At 46.1% G+C, this 20,177-nt stretch overlaps 1 protein-coding gene across 1 annotated transcript in view; it reads left to right on the forward strand.

Moving 5' to 3' along the window:
• Positions 1–20,177, forward strand: part of LOC138246630 (guanylate-binding protein 1-like) — a 240,278-nt gene that overhangs the window by 159,077 nt on the left and 61,024 nt on the right. Inside the window, exon 9 of the mRNA XM_069201343.1 lies at positions 3,254–3,356. Coding sequence (XP_069057444.1) covers positions 3,254–3,356 — 103 coding nt within the window. The remainder of the gene's footprint in view (positions 1–3,253; positions 3,357–20,177) is intronic.

Here is a 20,177-nt window from a genome sequence, read left to right on the forward strand (position 1 = left end):
TATTCGCTTCTCACTCTGAGGAGTCCTGTCATGGCCAGGGTGAGAGGACACCACTGCAAGCACAGCAGCCCTTCTGATGAGGACGGCTGCAGGAGCACCCTGTGACATGCCTGAGGTCTGAAGAGCACTGCACAAGGAGTAGTTGGTGCCACAAATCACTTCATCTCTGTCTTTGAGGAAGCGCCTTGTGAGGGGAATCTGCCACAAGAGCTGAGAGACCCACCTGGCATATGCATGAACTGGCAGGGCTATCATACACTGACTCTTATCCAGGGCCAAACTAGGAGCCCAAAGCAGCCCTGGCAATTTAGTCAGACCAGCCCCAACACGGAGACTGGAAACAAGAGTGAGTGGATTGTGCTGGATTGCTGCTTTTGTTACTGGGGGGGGGGGCAATTTGCAGCACGTTGCTTTACGGTAAAAAAAAATCACAGAAATTCACAGAAAAATACAAAGGTTACAGGGACGTTATAGTTAGGAAATAGAATTTATTAAACTTTAGCAATTCACTTAAAAAAACAAAGGTTACAGGGACATTATAGTTAGGTTCTGAATTTACTTGTACAAAACCTTAAAAATTCATCAGTTATAGTTATTTCAAGTAACTATAACTCATGCCCTAAGGTAACTATAACTCGCACCTGTATAACGTCCTTGTAACCTTTGTTTTTTTTATTGAATATATATATATATATATATATATATATATATATATATATATATATATATATATATATAATGTGTTTTTTATAGTAGTAAATTTAAATAATTAAGAAATCATGTAATGTAAAATATATATTTGTAATAATAATTGTGTTACATTATCATATATATAATATATATATACGCATACATTGGTAAGTATGCATATGTATGTGTGTTTATATAAATATATTTTATATGGTATTAAATAATAATCTTTAAGATTTACTACTTTAAACTACACACATAAAGAGAGAGAAAGAAGCTATTTTTTATGTTCTTAATGATCTTAGTGGGTAATGATTTTTTTTCGATATTTTTGTACTTACCATAATAAGTATAGGAAAACAAAATTTTTGTTAACAATTGTTTTGACATTATATTTTTGTTGCACGATATTGTTCTGATATTATGTCAGTGATCCTTCCCTTTTCTACTGCAATATTTGGATAGTTAAGGAAGAATTATTTTCCACATTTGTTTTGTTTTAGTTGATTCTGTGCTGTTTCTACAGATTACTTCGTCAGTGTTTCTACACATTAGTAAATAAGGATTCATTTGTATGTAATCTGATTTTTTTTGATAATTTACTGGTTCAGAGTACAATAACAAATCTAACCCAATGCCGAAAGTATGCTTCTTGATAAAAGTAAAATGTATTTGAATATATGTTCTTTTGCACTAACCACATCTTTGGATCACTTCAGAAACTTACGGGGCTGAATTGTGGGGACGCAAGGATGCAAATGCTATGGCGTTATCCGAGAATCGATTTTTGCGGCAGTTGGCGGGACTTCCTGCAGCACCCCACTGCTCCCTCTCAGGTTGCACAAGTGGCTTAGACCGATATCCGATGGGATTGGAATGGGTCCAAGGAGAAGAATCTGGGTTACCCTTCAGCTCTATTCCTACGGACAGGAGCTTGAGAAGGTGCTTAGTATCCCGGGATCAGGGGATCTCCCCCGGCTCAAGTATGTCAGAGAGATCCTGAAAAATATGGGGAACAGAAATCTGAGGGATGACCTGGTGGTTGCATCTTCCATTTCTAAATTGGATATCAAGAGAAATTATGACCAGTACAAATATAGCTTTCTCCTGGCTTGTTTATCCCCGGATACTTTTCCCTGATGAAGAATGAATATAAAGTACAACAATACCAAGACAAGATCGAACCTGTACTGGCCAGATATGGGGCCCTGCAACTCCTTACATTCACTGCCAAATGGGCCCGCAGTCCCAGAACAGTAGAAAGGGTGTGCTTGTCTTGCAGAATCACAAAGGAGATTGTTTTGGCCAGCATATAGAAATGGCAGAAAAAATTGTTAATCCCTATTTGCCAGATCTTAAGTACTAGCAGCATAAGGAGGCCCTATGCATCTCAAAATCATAATCTAGAGAACACATTGGGGGTTATTACAACTTTGGAGGAGGTGTTAATCTGTCCCAAAAGTGACGGTAAAGTGACAGATATACCACCAGCTGTATTACGAGTCCATTATATCCTATAGAACTCGTAATACAGCTGGTGGTATATCCGTCACATTTGGGACAGATTAACACCTCCTCCAAAGTTGTAATAACCCCTGTTGTTTTTAGTTTATTGTGTTTTTTACTAATGTTGTGGTGTAGTGATTCCCAACCTTTTGTCTTCTGTGGACCACCACTTTATCATTACTGGAACCCAGAGACCCATACGGAATCATTTATGGAATCCGGGGACCCCCCCACTGAATCATTACTGAAAGCTGGGGATGTCATCTGTTCATACTTTTTCATCTTCTACACAGTTGCAGACCCCCTGAGGAGGCTTCGTGGACCCCCTGAGGAGGTTTTGTGGATCCCTCAGGGGTCCCCGGACCACAGGATGGGAACCACTGTTGTGGCATTTTAGGGAAAACTACAGCCAACATTCAATTGACCCAGTTATTATTGAGGTAGCGTAATCCGTAGCGTAATCCTACTGATATTTTTCTTTTAAAGAATATTGCACTTTATAAGGTTGAGGAGAACAGATATATGTTTTAGCTGAATGCATTTGGTCTTGTAGTAGCGTGCTGCTTCTGATTTGCCCTCTTTTAAAAAATATTGTATTTTATCTGGGCAAGGAGATCCGGAGTATTAATCACTTTTTCGAAGTTTCTGCACTTTAGTAGGATGAAGAGTACTGAAAACAGAATATTCCTATCTAATTTGAGTATTAATTGCACTGTATATTGTCAGGTCATCTCTTCAAATTCTTCTTTTTCTATGGACTGTATTTTAGTGTGTGTTTAAAAAAAAATATTTGCTACTATTGTTTTATTTCGGCTTTTATGGCAGTAAGCTGAAATAAAGATTATTGAATTCAATTAATATTTGGACTTTACAACACCTTGTAAAACATTTGTTTTATGAACCCTTTTGGAAGGTTTTATAACCATGATTGGTGGTGCACTGGGTGTGTTTACATGGTTTTTCAGTGCAGTTTCTGTATTATTTCTTGTGCAGACCAGATTCAAGAAAGAGTGATCTGTGGGCACTCATACATTGTCATGTCTGGGTTTGTATACAGGCTCAATTTGCACTAGAAGAATTTCTAGAAAGTAAGAAAGTGGAAGCTGAAACCATACTGCAAGCAGATACAAACTTGACTCTAGCAGAGAAAAGAGTTGCAGGTAAGTTGTTGAAATAAATATAAAGATAACTTCTTTCTGCACTTTTAGCTAGAATTATAGATTTATGGAGCAGAGATCTCAAGGCCAATTAAATGAAGCAGCTTAAGATAAGCATACTAGAGATCGTACTTCGTATTATATTATCAGCAAATCAAACACAATGTTATCATTATTAAAAAAGTACCATCATGGTATATTGTACAATATGTGCATTTAAAAAAAGTTATGTTTTAATTAATGTGTTAATTTCTTGCTTCAGCTTCCTAACTACTGATTACTACTTAGCTCAAACAGCTGTCCCTCTATTCAATACAACAAAAAAGCTATAATCAACATTTAGCCACCGTCCAAACCATCCATAGTATGACCATCAATATCTGCCCTTTATCCCCCTCATTTCCTCTCCTCCTTACTCCTCATGTCTTAGGGATACTGAAAATATGCCTTCAGTCAGATTGAATGACTGCACATCCTCCAACATCTCCTCCTCTCTCTCCACCCCCTTCTCCAATGACATAAACTATCCTGGCCTCTACCTGGCTACTCCTTTGATGAGTGTCCCTTCTTCCTATCCACTTCCTTCCTTTCCACCCACCTACTTTCTTGCGGACTGTACAGATTGCAACTGTTGTCCCTGTTACAGTCCCGCCACCCTTCCATTTAACCATTTAACCTTTCTCTCATCTAATTACACACCATGGCTTCTCACATGCTCCTGAGTTTATCAACACAAATCTAGATGCAAGAAATGTATATCTTGGAATCCATTCTCTACCTTTGTTTTCCTTCCCCTCCCATCTTTCTTTAGATCCTTTAGCTTGTCTCCAGCCTTTGAGCCCCTGTTCCTGATGGCCCTCCCACTGGCCAGCCCTCCTCCCCTTACTTATCACTCTGCACCTCCTTCTTCACCTCCAGATCATCACTCTCACTGAATTCCCATAATTGATTGCCTTACTAAATTGCACCTCCTCTTCCGAAGATCCTGACCTGAAACCCTCATTATCATCTATATTGTCCACAAGACCCCCTATTCCAAATTTTCCTGCTCTCTACATTGAGTACTGCTTAACTGTAGATCTACATCCTATTGGATTTCATAAAAGTTCAAACACACATACAGGTTTGTCAGTCTGGCCTTAGTCTTGGTACAACAGTGGATTGCTATGCCATGAAAATTCCCAACTGCCAGTCACTGCTCCTTTGAGCAGTGATATACTGAAATGGTTTGTAACAGAGATTGCAGCTAGATTGGGTAGCACAAATTAAAACAAATCAGATGACTGCCCACTTTGATAGGTGAATTGGCAGACTTAGATATGTCCCAGGTAACACAGGAACTTTGTAAACATGGGCACTCGGAGGAGGGCTATGGGTAACACATGCACATCAAAATAGGGGCAGTTGAAAGTCCCCCCCTCCACTTGGATTCACAGCAATAGCAGATTTGCAAATGTTGCTCCATCACACTGGGAATGAAATGATTGGGATACTTGGATTTACCTGTCAGTTTAGTCAAAGTTTACTATTGTTAATGTTCATTATGCTGCTGAAAACACGGTTACATCCTCCTCTGTTACTCTGTAGATGCCCGGTCCCAGTGAGATGGACTGCAACAAAAAGTACAAATTAAAATTCAATCAGACTGTTGTGGGCAGTACACCACGCAATATATATGTTAGTGCACGAGGCAAGGGGATGGCATGTGTGTTGCCCTAAATACTTGAGAGGGGTAGAATGACTCCAACAGTGAATTGTACATATATGTATAAAACCAATAAAGAGATAGAAAAAAGCTGTAGATTTACATTCACCTGTTGCCCTAACATCTATTCCACCATCCTTGACTTTGATCTTGATGTTGTTTTTCTAATTCAACCTGGCTCAATCAATACTATTCGCATCCTATAGATGTCCTTGCCCCCCCCAAATACTCTGTCACACAGGATTGACAACTTGACGCGTCATGATTCATAAACGTAATCTGTCTTGTTCACCCATTCATATGTTTGTCTTGTTTGTCCATTTCTGCAATACCATTCCCCTCTTTCAAACTTTAAATTCATCTCTCACTTAGCTTCACAAGTGAGCTAAAATTGGCTATTACTGGAAACAACCCCTGTTAACTGAACCTACTGAATCAATACCTTCCAACCTTTTGTCACTTGACCCATCCTTCTTGGAGACGTCAACATCATGTGGAACAAGACCCAATCACTTCTGAATTGGCACAGCTTTTTCTCTCTTCGAACTGTAAGAATAATATTGTTGGCAAAGGCAGTATTCTCATGCTTGTCATTTACAAGCATGATCATTTCCAAACCCTAGACCCAAGCATCCTGGACTAGTCTCTCATTTTCTTCAACCCTGTTGACTTTTCTCTCCCCACCACTTCCTTCTGGACTTAAATGAAGAGAGAATGCAGTGGATGCTCTGACTATTGGCTTAACTGTATCTTCTCTACCCTTTCGCAACACTAACCTGCTCTTTGAAAAATTCAGCTCTTCTACTAAATACATTTTAGACAATGTATCCCCTCTGTCGAGGAGAATGTGCCCAAATCTAAGAACTCTAAATGGTTCTCTTCCAGTCTAACTCTCATGAGACACTTGGTCCAAAGAGCTGGAAGACTGTGGAGAGCCACAAGAACTCTTCTGTCACTCACGCACTCAGATAGAAAACTACAGATCCCCAATCCCCCTCACCAGAAAGGGATTGACTCAACTACCAAATAAACCTCACTAAGAACAGACCCAATAAATGTTTCAACATTTTTTATTTGTAAATCAGTGCCTCCTCCCTATCTGGTCCTTAGGATTACATATTTAAGGATTTTTCTTCATGTTTTTAATGGCATGATTATCAAACTCATACAAGAACTTTCCAATATTATCTCCTCAATCCGGGCAGAATTACCCACCACCTAAGTCTACGTGCCTTCCCAATGCTGAACCTATACCTCCCTAGAATTTATTATATACCCTTATCTCTGAAGACACTTCCTCTCTGCTTTCTCTGATATCAAATCCTCATCTGAGTCCAGGGACCCAACCTATTCCGCAATTGTTCAAGATCTTGTTTAGGTCTTTCTCTCTCATTAAGTTACTTTCTCCAATTTATCTCTGTAGTATAGTGTTGTACCGAACTTTGTTGAAGTTACACATGAGAACCCCTCATTCTTTTTTATCTGCTTTGCAATTTTTTATTTGAGAATTCGAAACATACATGAGTACAAGGCACATTGAACTACCATGTGTAGTCAATACCAAGAACTAGGACATAAACATGGTCAATCAACAATTGGGCATCCTAAAGGAGGGAGAGGGAAAAAATGGCGGGAGAGGGAAGAGAGAGAAAGAAAAAGGAGGAGGAGGAAGTGGAGGGGGCCCTATGTGGGGAACCCTTGGGGGGGGGGAGTGAAAAGGTGCCGAGATAGGGACACACCAGGAAGAGGGTGTATGTATGCTGGAGCAATACGCGGTGCCTGGAAGTCAAGGATGCGGACAATCAGCCTATCCAATCTGTTTACAGGACTATCCAATTCATTGTGGAGGTTGCGGTGCTGGCAGCCAGGGGAAGCAGGGGGAGCTGTGAGTAGTTTATTGATCCCTTATTCTGTCGGTCAGCCCCTTGAGCGTAGTGCATCTCGAGACTGCCTTAGGTTCGGGTGGGTATGTAGGAATAATAACAAGGAGATAAGGCAGAGGCAGAAGGGTGAATCAAGAGAGAATATAGTAGAGAAGCAGAAGATATAGGGAATGGGAGGGAATGTTATGTTAAAGGCACTCAGCACCTTGGTCTGTGGGCGGGAAGGAGGAGGAGGAGGGGAGAAAGAGAGGAGGTGAGCTAATAGAGCATAGTGGGGAGGGGGATCTACAGTAGGGCTAGCGGAGAGGTGAGTGAGTTTGTAGATAAATAAATGAATGAGAGAGAGCAACATGATACAACATGACGTGGAGGGCACCAGTCTGGATTAAAAGAAGAACATACGTGGATGTGCGGATTTATTCTATGGATGTGCCAGTATGTAGTCTGCAAATTTTCCATGGGTATGTCGCAAGTTTTCCATAAATATTCTGGAAATTAGTAGACTATTCTGGGTTAAGATTCTCCAGGGAGGAAGGGTGCCCAAGCCTGTGTAAATAGGGCAGCCTGGGCTTGCAAATTATAGATGACGTGTACATGCCCCTCAGTTTGCGTCATTGCCGCAATCCACTCCTCCGATGTAGGCGGAGTGTGTGATCTCCAATGATGGTTGATGCATATCTTGACTAGCGCAAGAGCGGTATGTAAGAGGCGGCGTTGTGGTCTAAACAGGTCAGGGAGGTCCCCCATATCAATGGAGAAGAATAAGAGAGGTAGGGAGTGGACGCCGGATAGACATTAAGACACAGAGAATAGTTCTCACGGACTCCCAAAAGGGGCGGATCGAGGGACAATCACAGAGTATGTGTATGAAATTACGTGTCTCAGTGCAGCACCAGCAGTTGGCGTGGGGTAAAAGGCCCATTTTGCACAATTTTACTGGGGTCCAATACCTGTCATGAATTATTTTGAAGAGACAAAACTTCCGGCTGACCTCTCGCGTGCCCCTTTCAAGGGCATTCATATTATCTATCCAGTCTTCCTCCTCGAAGTCAGTTTGGAGGTGGCGCTGCCATCTGGCATGTAGGTCGGCAAGGCGGGACTGCGAATAGAGATGATGGGTGAGTACTCCATAGAGACCCGACATCACTCCTTTGGAACGTTCCCACATGTTTAAGTAAGACAAAAAGGGGAGGTTTGGAAAGTCCAGGGGGGGACTCCCCTAGCACTGCAGAGACAGTGCCGAAGTTGCAGATATCACCAGGCTTGGTCTAATTTAAGGCCAAATTCCTCCCATAGTGTTGTGAAGGGTTTGAGTTTGCCATTCTCTATGAGCTAATCCAAGTGGTTAGTACCTGATGAGCTCCATTGTGTCCAGTAGAAAGAGGTCCCTCCTATTCGCGGCAGGTTGTTACCTGTAGGAGGCTGGCCTGGTTTGTAGTGGGTACCTTGGGTACTTACACCTTACACCAGGTCCAGTTATCCCTTGTTAGTGAATGTAGTAGTGTTCTAGCAGCTTAGGCTGATAGAGGTAGCTATAGCAGAGCAGCTTAGACTGAATTAGTAAACATGCAAAGCTCATGCAATACCACTTACAGTTACACAGTACTTATACACAAGTAAAGACAATACTCAGTGTTACCAAAAATAAAGGTATTTATTTGGGTGACACAGTATCAAAACTATCTTCGAGACAATACTCCTTCTGGAGGTAAGTATTATACACAATTTATACACTAGACACCAAAATTAGACAAGTAAATAGTCATATAACAATGCAAACAGTAGGAAATCCTATAGAATGCAATGGGTGAAAATAGGTCTAGGGGCAACACAAACCATATTCTAAAAAAGTGGAATGTAAATCATAAATCCTCCCTAGACAAGTGTAGTGTGTTGAGCATCACAGGGTGGAGTGCTGGGGACCTGGGCAAGGCTGTGCCAATAGGGATTTTGCAAACAGTGCACAGAGGCCTCAGAAGGCGAAGAAGACACAAAACATAGGGGTACCATCGTTCTGGGGGAAGGCAAGGTCTTACCTCCTCCAAATTGCGTCAGCAGGACCTCAGGACAGTCTATGTTGATGATGTCCACCCTCTGTGTCCTTAGGAGCATGCTCGTCGCCATGAGAGGAGTCCCAGTTTAGCGGTCGTCACCTTGGACGGTGCCTGCTTGGAGCACAGGAGATTTCTTCAGTCCTTCTGGTGCAGGATGAAGACAGGGAGTCCCCAGAGCATGCACACCGTGGAAACTGTTGCAGTTTACTGAAGAAAAGTGTCTCTTGTAGACACTTTGTTGCAATTACAGGCATTTCTTGGAGCAGGCTGCGGTTGATCCGAGGTCAGAAGATGCTGAAGTTGTTGCAGACGATTCCTGAGGGAAACTTGCAAGCAGAATCTGAAGAGAACCCACAGGAGAGACCCTAAATAGCCCTGAGAGGGGGATTGGCTACCTTATCAGGTATGGACCTATCAGGAGGGGTGTCTGACGTCACCTGCTGGCACTTGCCACTCAGAGCCCTCCAGAGTACCCCCACACGCAAGATGGCTGAAGTCTGGGACACACTGGAGGATCTCTGGGCACCACCCCTGGGGTGGTGATGGACAGGGGAGTGGTCACTCCCCTTTCCTTTGTCCAGTTTCCCACCAGAGAAGGGGAGAAGGGGTCCCTGAACCGGGGTAGACTGGTTTTTGCAAGGAGGGCACCATCTGTGCCCTTCAAAGCATTTCCAGGGGCTGGGGAGGCTACCCCTCCTCAGCCTGTAACACTTATTTCCAAAGGGAGAGGGTGTAACACCCTGCTCTCAGAGGAAATGCTTTGTTCTGCCTTCCTGAGACTGGGCTGCCCAGACCCCAGGAAGGGCAGAACCCTGTCTGTGAGGTGGCAGCAGCTGTAGCTGCAGTGCAAGCCTTGGAGAGCTGGTTTGGCAGTACTGGGGGTCCATAGTGGAGCCCCCAGGATGCATGGAATTGGCTCCCCAATATCAGATTTTGACTTTGGGGACAAATCCATGATCTTCGACATGTTACATGGCCATATTTGGAGTCACCATTGTGAAGCTACATATAGGTATGGTAGGAGGCTGGCCTGGCTTGTAGTGGGTACCAATGGTACTTACACCTTGTGCCAGGTCCAGATATCCCATAATAGTAGAGTGTAGTAGTGTTCTAGCAACTTAGGCTGATAGAGGTAGCTATAGCAGAGCAGCCAAGGCTGAACTAGGAGACATGCAAAGCTCATGCAATACCACTTATATAAGTACTATATCATAAGAAAGACAATACTCAGTGTTACTAAAAATAAAGGTACTTTATACCAAAAATATCTCAGAGGATATACTCCCTTAGGAGGTAAGTAACGTACACAAAATATACACAACAAACCAAATCAGGTAAGTAAAACAGTCAGAAAATAGTACAAACACTGTGGAATACAATAGGATGTAATAGGCCTAGGGACAACACAATATATATTAGGAAAGTGGAATGTGAACCATGAATGGACCCCTAGGCTAGTGTAGTGTGTAGAGGGTCGCTGGGAGTGTAAGAAAACACTAAGGCCCTCATTACGACCCTGGCGGTTTGTAACCGCCAGGGCCGCTGGACGCGGAGGCACCGCCGACAGGCCGGCGGTGCCCCGCGGGGCATTCTGACCGCGGCGGCTTAGCCGCGGTCAGAGAAGGGAAACCGGCGGTCTCCCGCCGGTTTCCCGCTGCCCCCAAGGAATCCTCCAAGCCGGCGCAGCTTGCTGCGCCGGCTTGGGGATTCCGACTCCCCCTCCCGCCATCCAGTTCCTGGCGGTTCTCCCGCCGGGAACCGGATGGCGGGAGGGGGAGTCGCGGGGCCCCTGGGGGCCCCTGCAGTGCCCATGCCGTTGGCATGGGCACTGCAGGGGCCCCCGTAAGAGGGCCCCAAAATGTACTTCACTGTCTGCCTTGCAGACAGTGAAATACGCGACGGGTGCAACAGCACCCGTCGCACCTTCCCACTCCGCCGGCTCTATTACGAGCCGGCATCCTCGTGGGAAGGGAGTTTTTCCCTGGGCTGGCGGGCGGTCTTTTGGAGACCGCCCGCCAGCCCAGGGAAAAACTCATAATACCCTCCGCGGTCTTCTGACCGCGGAGCGGTATTATGGAGGGCGGAATTCTGGCGGGCGGCCTCCGCCCCCCGCCGGAATCGTAATGAGGGCCTAAGGGTGTAAAAGATACCCACCCCAAGACCCTGGAAAGTATGAGTAAAGTACTACTATTTTCCCAGAAACACACTAAAGTCGTGGTAAAGGATTTTGCTAGGACCACAACTGACTGCAAAGCACTGAAGACAGATAGCTGGACCTGAATACCTTCAAAGAAAGGGGACCAAGAGTCGCTAAAGTGTCCAGGGGGGGCAGGAGCCCTATAAAACCCAGATCAAGGTGAAAAATGGCTGCCTCTGGTTGGAAGAAGCTGCAGGTTTTGCAACAACGGAAGGAGGTAGGAAGTTCTTCTTTGTGCAAAGGATGTCCCACAGCATGCTGGAGAATGCAGAGTTGTTTCCTTGGCAAAATACCACAAACAAGCCTTGCTAGCTGCAAGAGTCGCGGTTGGAGAAAAAGGGTGCTGCCCAGGCCCAGGAAGGACCAGGATGTCGCCACTTGAGAGAGGAGACAGAGGGGCCCTCAGCAACTTAGAGAGCCCACGCACAGGCAGGAAGCACCCACAGAAGTCCTTGAACATGGGTTGAAGAAGACTGAACATGGTGGCCATCTCAACACTGGAAAAGGAGGTCCCACGACAATGGAGATCAACTCAGGGAACTGAGCATCGCAGGACAGAGTGCTGGGGACCTAGGTTCGGCTGTGCATGCAGGATTTCTTGGAAATGTGCACAAAAGAACTTGTAGCTGCAGAACATGCAGTGCACAGGATTACTGTCTGGGGAGGGGATGCAAGGACTTACCTCCTCCAAATTTGGACAGTTGGACCACTGGACAGTCTGGGTCACTTGGGTCCACCACCTGTGTTCCAAGGGCCACGCTTGCAGGATGAGATGGGACCCAGATTACCGGTGAAGCTGAAGTTTGGTGCCTGCTGAAGCAGGGGGAAGATTCCGTCGACCCACAGGAGACTTCTTCGTGGCTTCCAGTGCAGGGTGAAGGCAGGCAGCCCGAGAGCATGCACCACCAGGAAACAGTCGAGAAAGCTGGCAGGATTAGGCGCTACAATTTCGCTAGTAGTCTTCTGGCTACTTTGTTGCAGTTTTGCAGGCATCCTGGAGCAGTCAGCGGTCTATCCTTGGCAGAACTCGAAGAGAGAAATGCAGAGGAGCCCTGCTGGATTCTTACAAGTCGTTATCTGAGGAAAAGCCAACTGAAGAGACCCTAAATTGCCCTCAGAAGAGGATTGGCCACCTAGTCAGGTAAGCACCTATCAGGAGGCGTCTCTGACGTCACCTGCTGGCACTGGCCACTCAGAGGCCTCCAGAGTGCCCTCACACCTCTGGAAACAAGATGACAGAGGTCTGGGACACACTGGAGGAGCTCTGGGCACCACCCCAGTGGTGGTGATGGACAGGGGAGTGGTCACTCCCCTTTCCTTTGTCCAGTTTCTCACCACAGCAGGTACTGGGGGTTCCCTAAACCGGTGTATACTGGCTTATGCAAGGAGAGCACCATCTGTGCCCTTCAAAGCATTTCCAGAGGCTGGGAGAGGCTACCCCTCCCCAGCCTTTAGCATCTATTCCCAAAGAGAGAGGGTGTAACACCCTGCTCTCAGAGGAAATGCTTTGTTCTGTCTTACGGGAACTGGGCTGCCCAGACCCCAGGAGGGCAGAACCCTGTCTGTGGGGTGGCAGCAGTGGTAGCTGCAGAGAAAACCCCAGAGAGCTGGTTTGACAGTATCAGGGGTCCATAGTGGAGCACCCGGGATGCATGGAATTGGCTCCCCAATACCATATTTGGAATGGGGGGACAATTCCATTATCTTAGGCATGTTACATGGCGATATTCGGAGTTACCATTGTGAAGCTACATATAGGTATTCACCTATATGTAGTGCACACATGTAATGGTGTCCCCGCACTCACAAAGTCCGGGAAAATGGCCCTGAACTATGTGGGGGCACCTTTGCTAGTGCAAGGGTGCCCTCACACTTAGTAACTTTGCACCTAACCTTTAGCAAGTAAAGGTTAGACATAAAGGTCACTTATAAGTTACTTAAGTGCAGTGAAAATGGCTGTGAAATAGTGTGTGCATTATTTCACACAGGCTGCAATGGCAGTCCTGTGTAAGGGTTTGTCTGAGCTGGCAATATGGGTGGCAAAAGAAATGCTGCAGCCCATATGGATCTCCTGGAACCCCAATGCCCTGGGTACCTAGGTATCACATACTAGGGACTGATAAGGGGGGTCCAGTATGCCAATTGAAATTGGTAAATGAAGTCACTGGCCTACAGTGACAAATTTAAAAAGCAGAGAGAGCATAAGCACTGAGGTTCTGATTAGCAGAGCCTCAGTGACACAGTTAGGCACTACACAGGCATACATATTAGGCCACAAACTATGAACACTGGGGTCCAGGCTAGCAGGATCCCATTGAGACAGGCAAAACACACTGACATATAAGTTTTTATCTATGAGCACTGGGGTCCTTGCTAGCAGGATCCCAGTGACACAGTAAAAACACACTTACACACGCTCACAAACAGGCCAAAAGTGGGGGTAACCATGCTAGAAAGAGGCTACTTTCTCACAGTCCCCCATAGAGGTGCCCCTATATGGAGATGGGGATGTGCGCCAAGAAGGCGGTGAGTCCGACGCCAAGCTGTAAGTGTTGCCTCCAATATTGGGTTTTTGGGACTTGTCTGTGCTTTGGAGGCTCTGTATAAGATGCTCAGGCCACAGTTACTTGAAAGCAGTTGACGCTCAATAAGGGCCCATTGTGTAGGTTCCAGTGCTCCCAGTAACATATATGCCGAGTGAGAAAGGTCGAGGGCTAGAATGTACTGTTCTACAGATGAAAGTTCCATGCCTCCGCTAGAGATGTGGGCAATGAGTTTGGTACATGATAAGCGGGGGGCGGGCTGATCAGCCCCACACAAAGGCTCGGATTGATGCATCAACTCTTCTGAGAGTCGTAAGGGGTATTTGCCTGGGTAGCATACCAAGGACATAGGTAAAACGTGGCAGTAGTATAAATAGAGTTTAGAAACTTCCCCCTGTACTGGTATTTCAGTGAGGAGAGGGGATTGGCGGATGGTGGCTGCCAGGGGCTCCATTGCTAGGAGAAATAAGAGAGGCGATAACAGACACCCCTGCCTCGTCCCTCAATGCACCAGGAAGGGATCGGAGATGAATCCACTGCAGTTGACCTGTGCTGTACCATGCAGAATGTGCAAAATGAAAGAGTGAAGCTTGGCCTCAATGATCTCTGAGCATGTGAAAAAACAGAGTCTTAGGGTCACAGTACATCCAGAGAATGCATCCCCTTGACCACCATGATCATACTCCCACACGTGATTTTGTGGTGAGTGCTTCTGTCATCGAGCAACAACTAGGGGGATTCAGGCTCTATTGAGGAGAGAGGAGACTCATTCTTCGGCATGCATGGACCCCCCACCTGCACCATTACTCCCCTGCCTTAGGAGCCAGGACTTGTAAGTCACTAAAGTTGAGACATGGTGGAAACGGGGGTTTCCTTTGGTTGAATGTTGACTGGGCAACTGACATATAACCCTTATTGAAATATCACACATTCTTCTGCTAATGGTGGCTGGAACCCCACCAGATAACCCTCTGAACTTTTGTTCGGATGTGAGAAGCAGAAATTGATCCTCAGAGATAGGAAAGGACTGCATGTACACTGAAACACAACTTTGATTACACTGCTAGATGTGCCAGGCTTAATTATATGCTTCACGTAGGAGAATGAATCATGCTTCTCAGAGATGCAGGAATACTGCAAAGAGACAGTTGCTCAGAGAGATTGATTCTTGAGCATGTGGAAGGAAAGGGTGCTCATGATGCCACAGCAAATTGAATAGACTAAATCAAAGTATATCAAAAGGGAAGAAGGCTAATGGAAAAATTGTGAGATACATGGAACATCAATATATTCATTGGGGGCTCAAATCCTTGCGCCTATAGAGAGATCAAGACTGGCTATGGAAAATATGATAGGAACAGTCTCCACAGAGGTCCACATCCTGAGAGTTGACCTTTATAAGGTCAGTGACAGTTTGATGGAGAATGAAAGGATAATTGAAGGCCTGATCATTGTCAGACCTTGCTTTTCTACTGGAACATTGGTTGCAGAGTGCTGAGAGAGGTCACGTTGGAGTAAGCTCCGACTTGTGAGATTTCTGGAGCAGGTAGAGGGCATGACGCTACATCATTTCCTGGACAAATTGCTTTCATATGCTCTTATACCAATGGACATTTTGGGTTGCATTTTCATAGAGAAGACCATGGAGCACATCCGCCTCATGGCACTGCTCTAATGACAATGCTAGCTTAAACCTCAACTTCCAAGATTTAGGGCCTCATTACGACTTTGGTGGTCTTTTGGCAAGACTGCTGTGTTGGCGGCCACCAAAAGACCGCCATGTTGGTGGTAATCCAACCGACGGGAAAGTGGCCATTCCACCAACAGCACCACCAGCCCGACACATTTCCACCCACCAGATTATGACCCACAAATCACTACAGCAGTTCTTTCACGGCAGAAAACCATTGGCTATCTGAACCACTGTGCTAAAAAACTCACTTCGGACAGAACACAACACCACATTGGACAGTTTGAATACCCCACACCTGACACACATACACACACCAGACACACCTACCCTACACACTGCACTATCTAACACCCCCCCACACAACCCACAATCCTTTGCTACAAAAACGACATTCACAGATAGTGAGGACCCAAACACTAACGATTTAGCACTTGTACTCGATAGCCACATATACTCTTCCCACTAAGCACACAACACACAACTGCATTAACAACACAACACAGGCATAACGACTACACACAAATACCACAACTAACCTCACACACAACAAAACACCCCGACCCCATCAAGCACCCTACACTGCACCCTTACACACACAACCCCCACCCACAGCACAGCCACCACTATATCCCAACACAAAAACCTACGCTTTACAGACGATGAGTTGAGGGTCATGGGTGATTAAATTGTCAGGGTAGGTCTGCAACTGTTTGGAGCACAGGTCCAGCAAACCTCCATTGCTAGGAAAATGGAGTTATGACAGAGAATTGTCAACAGGGTGAAGTCAGTAGGCAACCATCCACGCACAAAGGAGGACATCTGGAAGACTTGGAAGACCTACGGAGGAAGGAGCGTTCCATGGCATCATGTCATCAGATTGCCGTGCAGAAGACTGGCAGCTGGCTCCCATCTCCTCCCCCACAGTTCACATCTTTAGAGGAGAAGGTCTTGGACATCCTGCATCCAGAGGGTCTAACTGGAATACTCGGAGGACTGGACTCTGGTAAGTAACTACCTCTCCCCTGGCACACATTCGTCCTGTCCAGCATGCTTCCTCACTACCCAGACACTCCCCAATTCACTCTTTCTCCCACTACACTTCCCACCTAATCATCTAATGCCCCTCTCCTGCATGCCACACCAGCACCCAGCCCCATGCCCAAACAGTCCCTGGCAAGTGCACTGATAGCAGTGCCAATAACAATCACTACGACTCCCACAATACACTAGCCCATCAACATCAAAACCTGCAATGCGCACTTCACATCACACCTCCTGCATGTATGACTATTGCAGTAGCTACACCAACTGGATGATTCAACTGAGGACCACTACATAGCAATGACAGCAATGCAATGGGACATCACAATGGCAAACAAAGCCAAACACAGCTACAGCACTGTCACCAAACCTAATGGCCACTTATATAGATAAACAACCCTGAAATGGACTGATCATGGGCTTGATAGTAAGACGTTATACTCCATGCACAACACGCACAGACAGGACAAACAATCTTGCTTAAACACATACCCTTCTCTCACTTGGACACCATGCTGCAATGTACAGCCATTCCCACTCACATCTAGCAAGCCTGATTTGCCACGAGCTACCAGGGCACACCTGTCATGTGAACCATCACACAGGATCTGAATCCAGTGCCACCATGGAGAGGATACCAGAGACAGCCAGCCCTCCTCAGAATGAAGGCCCCAGTGAGGGCAACGTCTCTGGATGTCTGGACATTGATGACCTACCTGGCCCATCTGCAACACCTGGTCAATCAACCAGACCCTGCCTCACCCTGCCCACATCAAACCCTACCCCTTCCACCCTGTGGGATCAACATTGCAACCAACCCTTCGTCCCCAAACCTGTGTCCCAAGGACTGTTCAATCAATTGTGTGCCCCACAGTACAGGGACCAAGTCCCCCCCCCCACACCCAAGACACTGTGACACTGGGAGTGGGCACACCATGCCAGGGGCACAGGCACATGGGGGTAGAGGGTATAGGAGAGAACCTGTGGGTCAGAGGATGGGGCATCCAAGGGAGTCAACTGACCAGGAAGCCATCACCCAAGTCCTGCGGGCATACCAGCAATCCCAGGACAGGCTGTCCAGATCATTACCATGTTGGGGGAAAACCAGAGGCGTCAGAGGGAATACCAATAGGAGGTCATGCAGCAGTGGCAGGACCACAATCCCACCATGGCCTCCTTTGCAGGGGTCCTCGGGGTCCTCGGGGACCTCAACACCACCCTGCGTGCTGCCTCCACCCAACAGCAGGCCCCTTCCACTAGCCATCCAACATCTGAGCCTTCCACATCTGTGGCAGCTAGTAGAATGGAGGTCCTGCCAGGGGAACCACAGGCCACTGGCACTCCTCCCTCTGTAGCTGAAGAACCCCCCGCAAACGTGGACGCCCACCCAGACATACAGCTGGTACAGATGCCAAGACCAAACCCACTGCCAGGAAGTGAAACTCTCCTGATTTCTCTCTCTTGTGTGCCACTGAGACACCCTGTTGACTGTTCAATGACATTACTCCATTTTCCCATGGCCCTTGTACACTGGACCTTTGCTACCTACAGCTGTGCCACCTACTTTGATAATTCCAATTATGATGACCCCACTCATCACCTGTTTGTCACAGTATGCACCAAATATTTATAAATCACATTTTCCTTGTATGCACAATAACCACTGTTGATCACAGCATCTGCATATGTGTCTTTATTTAAACATTTACAAATGTTTTGTCTGCAAATTGTTATTTGGGTATGGCCCCCTAACCCAACAGGCAATGTAATGGACAGCAGAGGGAGGAATCCTCTGCAGGAGACACAGTACAACAGATATGTCCCAGGGCAGATGTAAGGGAGTCACTATTCCAGGCACACACTGGAGTATATTCAACCATCAAACATGCAAAATCACTGTAGCTGGCATCTGCAAAACTCTATTATGTAAACATTTACCAAAGGCTATTGACCATGAATGCCTCAAGCCATAGATAGCAGAGGCATTGATTAACATTACACAGTCAGTCGGTGGAAACACATGAGAACAGGAGAATGCAGGACACATAGCTCAAAACAGGTCTGTCCATAGGAGATGTGAATCTAGCAACCTGCACATATTAGAGAAGAGAAATTTGAACTCAGCACCTTACATTCAATCAGTCACCTCCCCCAACGCACACATAGCGATAGGAACACTTTACAACACCACTGATGCTTCTACACAGGAGGACCATTGTCACAATCAATGTGGAGATATAACATATGCAAATACACAGTCAGCATACCTGTACGTTACTGGAAGTACTGATTGATGAGCTCAGTCCTAGAGTCAGCTGCCCCTTCCTCTTCATCACTTTCCATGTCTGCATTACAAGCCACTGGTCCAGCTGCCTCGTCATCATCAACTAGCAATAGTATCTGATGTCTCAGTGCAAGATGGTGGAGCATGCAGCAGGCAACTATGATCTGGCATACCTTGTGGGGAGAGTATAGAAGGGCACCTCCAGAGATGTCCAGGCACCTGAATCTGGCTTTCAGAAGGCCAAATGTCCTTATGATTACACGCCACGACCTCCTGTGGGCCTCATTGAAACGGACTTCGCCTTCTGTGGAAGGGTACCTCACTGGTGTCAACAGCCAGGGAAGGTTAGGATAGCCAGAGCCACCTGTGTGCACAAAGGTAGGACCTGTTACAAGTACAGCCACAGGGAAGAATGTGATGACAGGTGCCATAACAGTGGCACACATCTAAATGCGTACATACCAATGAGCCAAGCCATCTCCGTGTGTAGTCATGCCATCATGTGTGGGACATTGCTGTTCCTCAGAATATAGGAGTCATGCACAGATCCAGGATACTTAGCTGTCAATTGTGAGATGTACTTGTCTGCCAGACACACCATATGAACATTAATGGAGTGTTAGTTCTTCCTGTTCCTATTCCTACACACCTGTTCATTGGCACTGGGAGGGACCAACGCTATATGGGTGCCATCTTTGGCCCCATCACATGATGAATGTGTCACATATAGTAGAAGTCTGCCTTTATATAAGCCAGATCTGCACATTGAGGGAACCTGATGTAGCTGTCCAGGTGTTTCAGTAAAGTACACAGTACATCCTTCAACACAAGACTGAACATGGGCTGTGACACCCCTGCTGTTACGCCCACTGTATTCTGAAAGGAGACAGTGGCAAGAAAGTGTAGCACTGGCAGGACTTGTAGTGTGGAAGGGATGGCATAGGGATTGCGTATGTAGGCAATAGATCAGCCTCTAACTGGATACATAGATCAATGATGGTCTGACGATTCAGACGATAGGTCTGGATGATATGCCTTTCCTCCAGGGATGCAAGGTCAACTAGTGGATGGTACACTGATGCATGTTTCAATCTCCTCATGGCAGGGTATCTAGGATAGAGAGGAGAGAATGTTCAAAGTGATAAGCACTTCACACATGTAAGCAGAACATGTCATCATTGCACACACCTAACACTAGACATGAGTTGCAATGCTGACACATACTATAATGGGCATGCTGAAGCTGCTTGGACACCACCCTTGCTGCACTTTGCTGACCCTGTAAATTGTTAGTGGCACACATCACATGTGTAATGTACCATATGTGGCACACTGACCTGTCCTGCACTAGTCATGCTATATACCTATATGGTTACACCATCTATGTGCCTCTGAGTATCTGGACATGCACCTCATCTAACATC

This window comes from Pleurodeles waltl, chromosome 7 (assembly GCF_031143425.1).
Source record: "Pleurodeles waltl isolate 20211129_DDA chromosome 7, aPleWal1.hap1.20221129, whole genome shotgun sequence".
NCBI classification, from domain to species: domain Eukaryota; kingdom Metazoa; phylum Chordata; class Amphibia; order Caudata; family Salamandridae; genus Pleurodeles; species Pleurodeles waltl.